We start from the raw sequence: 12,500 nt of genomic DNA, 5'->3' as shown, positions 1-12,500 counted from the left end.
TTTCAATCTGTCCATCGGTGGTAACCAAGCAAAATCTTTTTTGTTTCAGTGGGCATATGTCTACATGTCAGCTGAGCAAACTTGATGCTTACACGGAAGCATCAAGTAACACAGAGCACCTGATGCAACTCTTCAAAGGCCAATTCAGAAAGGGGCCCTCTTGAAGCACACGTTGCATGGACATGCCTGGATCATGGGCAAAAGAGTATAAACTGGGGAATCTTCACTTGGCCTTCTCACCAAACATCCTTCAAAAACAACATGCACGACCCAAGATCAAGGAACGCACCTCGAAATACCCCCAAAGAGTGCCAGGAAAAGGGACTGGCATCTGGCCACCAGAATTATCCAACCCCACAGACACCTTGCAGAATTTAAACAGGTCAAGCAAAGGCAAACAAAAATTAGAGGGGATGGCACAATCCACTATATTTGCAGTATAATCCAAGCCCGCGAGATCTTTGTGCAAGGCAAACTAGGTCAAGCAAAGCTCCACAGAAGCAAACCTTCACGCATAAACAACAACACCTGACGCCCAACGAGAATGCATACAGACACAGCAGCAGCAGCTCAAGCAACATTACAACAGGACCTACCTCAAGCCCTTGCATCTCCGACATCAGGATTTATTCAGAAAATGTATTGGTTTGGTTCCAAGGCAAGAAAGAAAACACAAGAGTAGGATGCACATGATGCTTTAAGCTACAATTCTTCTACCACATGACAGTTCGGGCAGGATGCTAATCGCTACAGCGCATCAGGTAGGTAGGTTCGGAAACACGCAGGCTAGCTACTGCATATACAACAAAACAGGAGAACGGACCAGAAGAAGAAGCCCCCATGGTTCTACTGCCCCTCTTTTGATTCTGACCTATCAGCCTTCCCACCGTTATCCCAGCCATCCCAGCCGCTCTGCCTGCTGTTGGGCCTATCCTGCTGCCTCTCGCTGCCTGACGCTTGACGATCAAAATGTTTATCGTTTTGCCTGTCATGCTGAGGTCTCTCGTTGCTCGAAGGCCGCCTGTCATGCTGAGGTCTCTCGTTGCTCGAAGGCCGCCTGTCATGCTGAGGTCTCTCGTTGCTCGAAGGCCGCCTATCAAAGTGGCGATCGTTTCTCTGTGAATATCCCTCGTCTCCTGGCGTATGGGAATAGAAGCAATTGTCTTTGTTGCAGCGACCAGTCTTCTGGAAGAGATGGCAGGGCGGCCGTGACCCCCGACCCCCAGACTGCGGCCTCCATGACCTCCCACGCGAGCCACCACCATTAAAATCCTGCTGGTTGTTCCATGTCGGGTTCCCACTTGGTGAATTCCAGTTCACGTTATTATTCCCCTGGCCTGTACCATTTACAGGGTTAGGAACTGAATTTCCCTGTGGAGGAGCACTCCAGCCGCCGGCATTTTGACTTGCGTTTCCAACTTGGGGCACCCAACCAGGATAAGAATTTGCATTTCCTTGCGCAATGGCACCGCCCCAAGGTGCCATCGCAACTCCTTGCATCTGAGCCCCCATCATAGCAGCTGCATTTGGAGTCCCTTGGCCTTGATTTGTAGCCCACACCATATTCATGTTGGTGTTTCCTGGATTTGGTGTGACCCAGCCCATGTTTTGGACTGCATTTTGCTGTGTTGGCATAGTCATACCCATGTTGTAGCTGGCGGCACCTTGTGCTGGTGCCGCCCAGGGCATGTTCATATTAGTCTGTCCCATCATTCCCCAGGCCATGTTTGCATTACTCTGAAGTGTGGATCCCCAGTTCGTATTTCCAGCCCCCTGAGCTTGGCCAGATGTGTTTGCCACTTGTGCATGTGTCATCAGCTGTGTCGAGTTGGAGGCGTCGGTTGATTGGTTCCTTGCATCTGCAGGTGATCCATAATAACGACATTAGGTAGGTTTACACTTGAAAACCATAATTCCCATGGAGCAACAAGAGATGTTTAACATTGAAAAACCCTGAGACTTCGCATTCGAACTGTTGAATCAAGATTGCAGAGAAAACACGGCATAAAAGAGGACAAGCAATGAGCTACCTCCAAATTGCTGAGTGTTTGATGGCGCAGCTCCGGGCTGAACTAGTCCACGATCTGCAAGGAGAAAGAAATAATATACATCAAACTAAAATACATATGTACTACAAATTCCAAATTTCAACCAAATTTCTGAAGCATATAAACCATGCAAAGGGACTTACCTTCACCTGAAGACTGCGAATTAACAATTTCTGTGCCCACTGTTGCAGGAGCTGGTACAGGAGTTAGCTGACCTACATTTCCTGCAACTGTATTATTCTGTCCTGAAAAGCCTCCTCCTATGATAGGCTGAGTAAGTGTCATAGGATTTACTGCAGCACCAAACTGACTTGAGGATGCATTCCAACTTTCAATGAGAGATTGTTGGCTTGCAAAAGCTGCCTGAGGATTCTGCGTACCATAATAACTTTGTGCGCCAGACTGGATCACAGTTGATCCAGGATTTGTTGTATCCGGGAAAGACTGTGACTTATTTAAAACTGCTGATTTTGAAATATGTTCACCAGCTTTTGTCCTTTCCACAAGGGAGTCACCAGAGGGTCTAGCACCTACATCTGAGCTGCTTCTCAAGTACCCTTTGTCCGTTTGAGAAGAGCTACCAAGTGGTGGTTCCCATGGAGGCAGGTCTTTCTCAAACTTCCCAGCCAAAGCATCAGGCAACAATATTGAGTCCTCCTGCTTCTCATTAGATTTCCATATTTTCAAATTATGAGGGAAGTACCCACTGCTGTTCCATTTACGCAGCTGAACTATTGAAAAAGGGCCTTGGATTTTATTAGAGGGGTCCATGTACTGCCATATCTTTTCAGACTCATTGACTGTTGACTGTGATGCTGGCGTTGGCGACATTAAATTGGCCGTTAGAGTTTTAGATGAGATAACAGATGGTCCATGTGGAGTATTAGCTGCCGTGGCTTCCACATTAACTTTTTGTGCACTGACGTTTGGACTCTCTGATTTACCCGTGTAACCAGCACTTTCACCATGAGAAGAAAATGTAGATCTCCGCCCATGAGGAGATTCCAATTGTGTACTTGACCATGTGTTTCGGTTTGACTCCCAGTTAGTTCTTGAATCTCGTGCAGCATTCCTACCCTCCCCTTTACCAGGAGACACTGGATTGATATCTTTCCTAGAGAAAGAACCTCTCGGCCTACTGAAGCTACCTGTATAAAAGAAAAATGGAAGTCGATGTCAGACTCATAAGAAATTTGAATCAGGAAAAAAAATTACAGCAGAACAAAGCAAAATCAAGTTAAGTACTTCTCTCAGCATCCTCCTCTGGTTCTTCTGGAGATTCATAATTCGGATCCATGGCGGGGTCAGCATGTATTTCAGGTTCTTCCTTTAGCCTACGAGCACGCTCCTCTGGAGTACTTAGAAGCTTCAGCTTCTCTACACATTCTCTAAGCGTAGATACTGGTCAAGGCAGGCAAGCTAAATTACGATGCAACAGAAAGAGATGCATCCTCATTGCAGAAAAATTAAACTCAAAATATAAGCAAACAACCAGAAGAAAAAAAAAGAGAAATTTGACCATAATCTTGAATCATGATCTACAGAAACAACTAAATATTGATTGATCAAATAATGTCAAAAAGGATATTCTTTTCTATGGCCCATATCGCTGGCGCGGTCACGAAGATGCGCAAGACGCATCTTTTCACTTTCAATCCACTGCAACGATCCAAATGTCATTCATGAATAAACAAATGAAATAGAAATGCTTGACTGAAAACTTCAAAAGTTCTTCAATACTAGTTGCTTACATCATTGACTTTCACAGACTGGAGAACCCTTGCCTTCTCCTGAATCTCTCCCTGGAAGATAGGATGGTTACAATAGAAAACAGTGCACCGTAACACAAACACAACATAATAGTATGTAATAACAATAACATTACCACCGTCAGTCTTGAAATGAATCCACACTTTATGCTCTGCCGTAAACGTTTGCATTCCTCCTACAACAAGAACAATGATAGCAATCAGCAAATGCAAATACATCTACTGAATAAGTGCATCGCTTATATCATTATAGTAAAAGATCAGATACGTCAGCACCAATCACTTACTAATAGTATACAAAGTGACAGTAACTAAAACCAATACTTACTCCATTCCAATGAATAAGGCGCGCACACATCCCAAAATCAAACTTTGACCATAAAGTAGACCAATAATATATATTTTTGTGACTCAGCAATTTACCACTGAAAACTTCTTGCGAATACGAATTCAGGGGTATAATTTTTGTCACGCATAACCAACATTTAGTTGGTCTAATTTATGGTCAAAGTTCAATTTTGGAATGTGTGCACGCCTTATTCATTGTAATGGAGGGAGTAATTCAGTACAGATGAGAACTATAAAACCAAATATGGATTTCCTATTGAGTACGACTATCATATTCCTATTGAGTAAAGAAAATACCTCAGTGAATTCTTGATTTGAGGTTATGTCAATACTAATAACCTCTTTCTTGTCCAAGTTTAGTATCTCTAATGTTATGTCAGTTGTCTTTTTCCCACATTTATACTTCTCAGCAGCTGTTCCAGTCCCTGCGCACAAATAAAGAAAAATTCAGCAATCAGACCCATGAAGAGCTGAATCTGGCAACAACAGTTCTGAAAGTGTACCATCTTACCGACAATCTGCACAAGTCGATAGATGTCTTGCCTTTGACCTGTACCAGATATACGTATTCTCACAAATGCTCCAAGAACTTTCTCATTAAATGTGTCAGCATCACCTATCAACTCTTCCATTAGGTTGCGACGCAGGTATATCAAGCCGATATTATGGTTATCTATCGCGGCGAAGTCATCAAGGTTCGTTTGCAGAGCTCTGTGATCATACTTCCGTGATTTCCTTCTTTTTTCTGAACTCATCACAACTGATGCTTCACTGTTACCATCAGCGTCCTGGCTAGGATCTGGGTCTACAACACCACCATGGTTGCCATCAATATCAGCTGGTGAGACCTCAGCCAAAGGAAAATGAGATTCAAGAAGCTTCAGCATTTCAAAATGCCCAACACGTTCTTTCCCAGAAAGACTTTGGAGCCAAGAATCACAAACTATCATGCTTTTCCCGCGAGGATCCCGCAGATTTTCACGTGCAATATACTCAAGTACAAGGCGTTGAACTTCATACTGAGATAGCACTGATTTGTCACCATTCCTCATATGTGCAACAAAATCCAAGAGCTCCTTTGAGGCCCAATTAGCCTCCTCAGCTGAGGATGTCGATGTCCCCACACTTTCAGATTCTTTTGGTCCATGATCACTGCTCGAAGCACGCTTTGACAGTTGTCTAGCCTTTGCACCTCTAGGCTTCTTAGGCTTAGCATCACGGCTAACTGAGCCTTGTTTAGTATATTTACGAGTGGTGCCTTTCCCTTTGGAGCTGTCCTCCTCAGCAGCACGCTTTAATCGCTTCTTTCCCCTCGTTTTTGGTGAACTGTCTGAATTAGCCTCCTCTTCATCATTAGCTTCAGGTAGTTCACTAAGATAAGATCTATTATTTAGACGCCTAGCAGCTGATACTTCTGCATACGGCAATGGTAACTTCTCTTTCAAATTCAGCCAATAATCCTTGAACAAAGACCACCAGCTCTCTTTGTCATCAAAATCTACATCCTGTTGGATGCAATAGTATAAGTAGAAAGTATGAGCACCAGAGAACCATTAATAGATCATTTCATGCATGTAAAGTTGCTGACATGACAACTGGTCAGCAGGAAAAGAAGACATCTCACAAGCAATTTGCAGCAATACTAAGTTAAATGGACATGTCATGACAACAAAGCAAAAGGAAAGAACAAGCAGAAGCTAAACATAGACTAACCAACCAAAAACTTCCCGGCATCCTAAGTCTAACTGGAATATAAGAATGGACAGATGATTAACCAGCATTTAAAACAGAATAGGTCATTTGTGCAACATGCCATTGTTTTCTCAACACGGGTGTTCCCGTATGTGTTTAGTCCCCTAGCCAACATCATAACCGTGGATTAGGAATATGGATAGTTGTAATCTTCTAAATACTGTTGTCTACCCGCCAGAATCTTCTCCCAGCAGGCCCTCGTGTTGAGGATCCAGTGGCACACTACAGCATCTACAGGTTCATGAGGACCGATATAGCATATGCCATGAAACAAGTATGCTTGCATATGCACGACCCATGCGAGCAGCACCTCCCCCTCGCCGAGCAGTTGATTTCATACCTCAAGAGCGCACTTTATCATGTCCTCCAGCTCACAGCCTTTTTGACCAAAGCTCTCATTGCCTACACCGAAATAGACTGGACACATACCAGGTGTGCAACGTCTGGTTACTGTCTAGGTGATTTCATACCTCAAGGGCAAATTTATAATGCCCTCCAGCTCAGAGCCTTGTTGACCAACGCTCTCATTGCCTACACCGAAGCAGACTGCGAACATACCAGGTGCTCAACTTCTGGTTACTGTCTAGGCGATAACCTTGGACGTGATCCTCCAAACGATAAAGCATGGTTTCCCACTAGAGTGCGGAGACCAAGTACCATAAGTGGCTAACAATGTCATCAAAGCTAGCTGGGCCGGCAAGTACTTCAAAACCTGCAATGACCCTACTCCAAAGCAACGGTTGTTTACTGGTACAATGTACATGCCATGTAAATGTCAACAGCCCCGTTCATCATCAGACAACTAAGCAATTCGTAATTTATATCACTTCTTCCATAATCTTGCTTCCATGGGGCAAGTTCGTGTTTTGCGTGTGCCTTGTGCACCTCAATAATGATCAGAGGTGCACCCATAAGTAGGGTTTCATTTGTTATCCTACAGCTTATCCGCGGATGCACCTCAATAGTTTTTAAAGCACACCACCCAATTGGCAGCACAGGAAAATAATTACCGTCCAATGCAAAAACAACAAAATTAAACAATTTGAAGCCATGACGGTTCTGAATGCTAATGCAGAAATTGCATGCAAAAAAACGTTCAAACATTTCATGAATGCAGTATACCAAGTTCTAGCACAATAATTCAGAACAATAGTTATAGGTACACCGTACATGTTCAGTTGCATACAAGTTAGGTTCACCCACTTGATTTTACAAAATCAAAGATAGAGCACATGTCAATATGTATGCTTAAATTATGCAGACATCTAAAGAATGAGCATTAAGCTTGCAATCTTTCTAGGTTCAGACCTATCATACGAACAAGAATCACACAACACTAATGAGCTCCTCAATGCCATAACAGAAAACAAAAAAACTATAAAAACAAGACATTAGATGAAACCAAGTTACTAAACTCAAAGAAAATATTAGACTGGGGAAGCTAAGAGTAAGGTGAAAGGGTTACCATTTGCTCAGTTGCCTCCTCTTTGTTCTCTATCAGCATCACAGTATTCAGGCATGTCTCACAGAAGCCTTTAGTTCCTCTGACAGAGATGAAGTTTGTCTCTTTAATGCATGTTTTACATAACGAGAAGGTACATGTGTAACACATTTGGCGAGCAGGTTTCTGACAATTGCTACAAATGTGCCACCCTGACAAATTACGCAAAGTAAATGGAATCAAATATAAGAATTCTGGAGATTTTATATGTAGGCTGAGCATCAATACTAGTCATTGTCTACCTTTACAAAAGAAAAATCATTATGATTATTAGAGGTAAACTCATGTATCATTGTGAGTATTTCATAATACATGCATGGAAACAGATAGAAAAAGACCATGCAACAAAGGGATGCAGCTAATTTCAGTCACGGACAAATAACAAATTTTCTAAATCAGATATATCGAACAGGAAAATTATGTGACAATCCCAACAAAGGAATTGTAAGTAAGGTCCGTTGCAAAAAATTCCTCCTGAAAACATGGATTTGGGATGATTCATGATTGTAATATGCAATATCCACAAAGTTGAAATGCAACTGTTTAAGAGCACTCGGAAGGATTCAAACTGAAGATCATCCCACATACCACAAGTCCATTGGCCCTTTGACTTGAAGAAATCGTCATCCCGATTAATACAAGAAGGATGATAAGCCTTAGGACAAAACCTGAGGACACAAAATGAGCAGTCAACAGCTGTAACATAGTTGTGTATTTTTTAATGGCAAATGAAAAATAACATAGCTGTCGCACAAACCTACGATCACAAATCACAAGTTCACCACCATCAAAGCAAATGAAGCACACCTCCTCCTCATCCTTTCTTTTAACAGATGGCTTCACCACAGCCTGAGCCTTCGAAGATGCACGACCTCGTTTTGGGCGCCCTACACCTCTTCGTGCCAACGGTGGAGGTTCGTCATCATCGTCATCCTCATATATCTGCACATCCTCCTCTTCAGGTACATCACCAGCCAAGTCAACTTCTTCCGGAACACTGTCAGCCTCTTCAGCGATGTTTTGCTCAGCCATATCATCTTCTTCATCTTCTCCAGTCATAGTAACCACATGTTTTTCAACACCCTCCTCATCTGCACCATCATCACCAGCCTCTTTTTCCTGATCTCCACCTTCATCCATCTGCATGTCCTCATCTGTGGAACCAACACCAGCTGCATCAGTACATTTCTCCTCATTGACATCTCTACTGATGGAAACTGCATCCATTGACGTCCCCTCATCTGCAGAAGCATCACCAGCTGTTACGATCCCTTCATCCTCATTGCCATTTCCCGTTGAGGCAAGAATATCCATCTCTGTGACCTCCTCTGCAACAACATTATCAATCATGTCGAGTTCAGCTTCTTCCGGAACCCTATCAGCTTCTTCAGCAACATTTTGGGCAGCCATGACATCTCTTTCACCCTCAACTCCAGCTGCACCATCATCACCAGCTGAAGAGATCTCCTTTTCCTGACTATCAACTACAGTTGGGTCAACTGCATCCACCTGTCTGTCCTCACCTGTGGCATTAACACCAACTGCACCGGCAGCTTTCTCCTCATCGACATCTCTACTGATGGAAACTGCATCCATCTGCCTCCCCTCATCCGTGGAAGCATCATCAGCTGCTGCAACAGCTTCCTCTCCATAGTCAATTCCAGTTGAGGGATGTGTATCCACCTCTGCAACATCATCGTCTTCTTTGACAAGCTCTGCTTCCCTATCAATTAACTCAGTTGCAGCAACTGCATCCATTGGTGCACCCTCCTCATCATGAGCATCCACCCCATAATCACTAACCGCGATATCACTATCCACAATAAGACGAGCATCATCTTGCGCACCGAGTCCAAATTGATCAGCCTCGTCAGCACCATCATGAATCCCCTGACCAGTCTGGTCGGAACCGACATCAGCCGGGGAAGCACCCAGGTCTGCGGGGTCATCCACAGCAGCAGTGTCCCCATTCAACTGCGACCCAGCGCCAGCACCCTCCTCGGGCTTCTCATCAGCCGGATCAGAGTCGTTCGCGACACCCACAGTCTCCCCCGCCGCCACGTCGTCTCCAGCGGCCTGGGAGTCCTCCTCAGGCTTCTCGCCCCCTCCGCCGCCGTCGCCCTCCAGCACGATATCCGGGGTGGTCGGCATGGCCTACGCCGCGCCGGGGACAGGGGCGGGCCTGGACGCACGCAGAGTTCGTCGGGGTTAGCCCGGGATTGAAGCAGCCAACCGCCGGATAACCAGACCGAGGGAGCTCGTACCTCGAAAATCAATGCCCGAGGACGCGGGGCGGGCGGGGGCGGCGCGGAAGGCGACGAGGTGGGGCGGGGGCGGCGGCGACGCGCGCGAGAGGCCGCGGCGGGGGTTCGGGGGGGCTGGGGCGTCGGCGGCGAGCGGGGAGCGGCAAACGGCGGCAGCTCTAGGGCACAGCGGCGGTTGCGGCGAGACGACTATAGGAAGGAGGATTTTGGAGCCGCATCGGTTTTGGATTGGAGTTGGGGGGGTAGGGTAGGGTACGCTCGGCGTGAGGGGAGCCGTGGCGTGGGAGAGGAAGTGCCACGGACTCTTCCTGTACGGTGCTGGGCCGGGCCGGGCCGGGCGTGGAGTTTTGGTGTCGGTTGGGCCTGAGGGACGAGAGGGCTGTGTGTCCACCGGGTTGGACATGAACACGGGTACCCCCAAAAAAAAAGGAGCGACTATCGGCTTCTTTTGGGGAAAAAATAACTGGCCCAGTGTAAGTTGAATGAATTATTTTGTATGTACAAGTCATATTTTTTGTGTAATTCATATTTTGTGCTAGGTCATTTTTTCTGTGTAAGTCACTTTTTCGTTGCTATATGTGTTACTGGTTTTTCTTTTACTACACATGTAGACTTTCACAATCTTTTTTACAAAAAAAGTATGTATTTAATGTCTATTGTTAATTCACGTATGTAGTAATGCACTTGGTCAAAACTATGGAAAGCGAACGTACGATACCCACAATCACTTATTAGTTCCATTACGCATAATCATAAACTAAAAGCACCATCAAATCAAAAACAAAAAACAAAAGTTATTCTAAGGTAAAATGAATTAGGGTCATTGGTGTTACCCTAAAAAGAAGAAATAAAATAAAATAAAGACAAAATTTTGCTCACAGATTATGTAGAAATTGCATTGTTCCAACTATAAAATGCTTATTAAAATTATTTTTCACTTGTAACATAAAAGCAACACTTAGCATGTAGGCAACGACATCCATCGAGTGTTGAATGAGTGCCTGGATCCAACTTGAGAGACATGGTGGATGGATCAGTTTATACATAACTGTTAGTCAAGAGGGTTTCAGTAGGAAGGGAGCCTTGAGTGTGTGGGTGGTGTCGGAAATCCGGCATGTAAATATGACTTTGGGGAGTCTTTCCCCCTTCTCCTTTAATGAATGATACGCATGCTTATGCGTATTCGAGAAAAAAAATTATAAACGAGAAGCTCCACCAATCCCCTGCTTTGAATCTGAGACATCCATTCAGGATCCAACGGATGTCATTGAGTTTTTCTATTTTTTTCACACTAGGTGCTGCTTTTACACTAGTCATTCCCCCACACACCAGCGCGCACACACACCAACACACTCCAGCACACACACACACACACACACACACACGCACGCACGCGCGCGAATACACAATTCGGCGCAAAAATAAACACCACCATGCGCAAAGGCACACAAACAGAAAAAAGGGAAGAAAAATAGACTTAATACGAGTAAAGAAAAAGTGAATTACACAAAGAATAATCAGTCGGTTTACATATAGTCCATGTGCAACGGAAATTGGTCAAAACCGAAACCGAATGGAAATTAATTTGATGTAACTAAGATAAAAAAAAAGGCAACATGAATCTTGGAACAAAAAACAATGGGTGAAGATTTGACTTACACCGGAAAAAATCTTGTGACTTACATATAACCCACGTAAAGAAAAGTACAACCTTATCGAAAAAAACAATATATTCTCTCTTGCCTCCATTCTACCGCCGAAAGACGAAGGAGACCGTTGCTCAATGTTCTTCTCTTTTCACTGCTCAACGTTTTGAGTGTGCAGATCTAGTCTAGTGTTGTAAGATTTTGTGTATGACGGGGGGTCCATGGCGGCAGAGACAGTGGTGTAGGAAACACGTTTTCTAACTTCATCCTCATCTATTCGGTGTTGTCTTGTGTTGTTTTGCTTTGATGTTTCTAATTCTCTAGACCAGGCAATATGTTGTTTAAGTCCTTCGAGCTTGACACTTCAACTATTCTCGACGATGGGCAACACTCGAAGCAAAAATATGCTAGTTCCGTACGAGGCATGTTACTTTCTAAAAGCTAGAAGATAACCCGTGTGTTGTTAGAAATATAAATAATGGGGATCAACTATTTACATCTATAGGGTTGGTGTTGTATTAAGGTCTTTTACTTCAATACATGAAGGGTATTCGGTGGACGTCGTGGACTTGATTGTACTGAGCCTTGATATTGAAACCTTCTAAGAGGTAACTTTTAGATTCAGAGAAACCCTAGAATAAAAAAAGGCCAATCTTGGGCCAAATTTGTGTTTTGAGAAAATAAGGGTCTTATTTTTACTCTTATCGGAATGTGGTAAAGTATTATAATTCAATAAGAGTTCCGCAGGCAAACATATACTCTTACATTTCTTACTCTTTAATTTATAAACTTACCAAATAAGACCCTTTTTTTTGTTCCCTCTTCCCACACCCAATGAGGAAGATGTTGTTCAACATGTTCTACTCAATATTTGTAGGAGAAGAACCCAACTCGGTATCCTCTATCCTATATAACTAAGTAGTTCATCGCCACTAACATATTTACCTCAACATGCAACCGTGCATGAAAAAAATATTAAATATTTTAGTTACTTTCGAAAATCGTTTTCTGAGCCCGGGCTCATCTGCACCCGTGTTGAATAAAGAAATCAAAACAAATACTATAAAAATTCAAAAGAAAACCAAAAAATTTCCCATTGTAGACAATTTGATGCGTGAGGCCCGCTCCAATTTTCAAATGATTTGGACAAATGAGCAACTCTCCGAAAAAAG

General features: G+C 43.8%; 1 protein-coding gene across 2 annotated transcripts; it reads right to left on the bottom strand.

Annotated features, from left to right (window-relative positions):
• Nucleotides 1-580: 580 nt before the first annotated feature.
• LOC109778130 (uncharacterized) lies at nucleotides 581-9,939 on the bottom strand. 2 transcript variants are annotated; one of them, XM_020336686.4, is made up of 13 exons: nucleotides 9,683-9,939; nucleotides 8,176-9,600; nucleotides 8,007-8,086; nucleotides 7,383-7,570; nucleotides 4,677-5,670; nucleotides 4,463-4,590; nucleotides 3,934-3,993; nucleotides 3,800-3,850; nucleotides 3,637-3,707; nucleotides 3,294-3,442; nucleotides 2,192-3,196; nucleotides 2,031-2,084; nucleotides 581-1,859 (listed from the first exon to the last, which is right to left on the bottom strand). In XM_020336686.4, exons 2-13 carry the CDS (start codon nucleotides 9,567-9,569, stop codon nucleotides 847-849), a joined length of 5,187 nt encoding a protein of 1,728 aa, XP_020192275.1. In that variant the 5' UTR covers nucleotides 9,570-9,600; nucleotides 9,683-9,939; the 3' UTR covers nucleotides 581-846. The 2 variants fall into 2 exon arrangements, with proteins under 2 accessions (XP_020192275.1, XP_073354133.1); XM_073498032.1 differs by having other exon boundaries at nucleotides 8,176-9,901.
• Nucleotides 9,940-12,500: the final 2,561 nt, after the last annotated feature.

The sequence above is a fragment of the Aegilops tauschii genome, chromosome 5, assembly GCF_002575655.3.
Source record: "Aegilops tauschii subsp. strangulata cultivar AL8/78 chromosome 5, Aet v6.0, whole genome shotgun sequence".
NCBI lineage: Eukaryota > Viridiplantae > Streptophyta > Magnoliopsida > Poales > Poaceae > Aegilops > Aegilops tauschii.
Note: the sequence above shows the minus strand (reverse complement) of the source record. Positions and strands in the feature narration are given on the sequence as shown.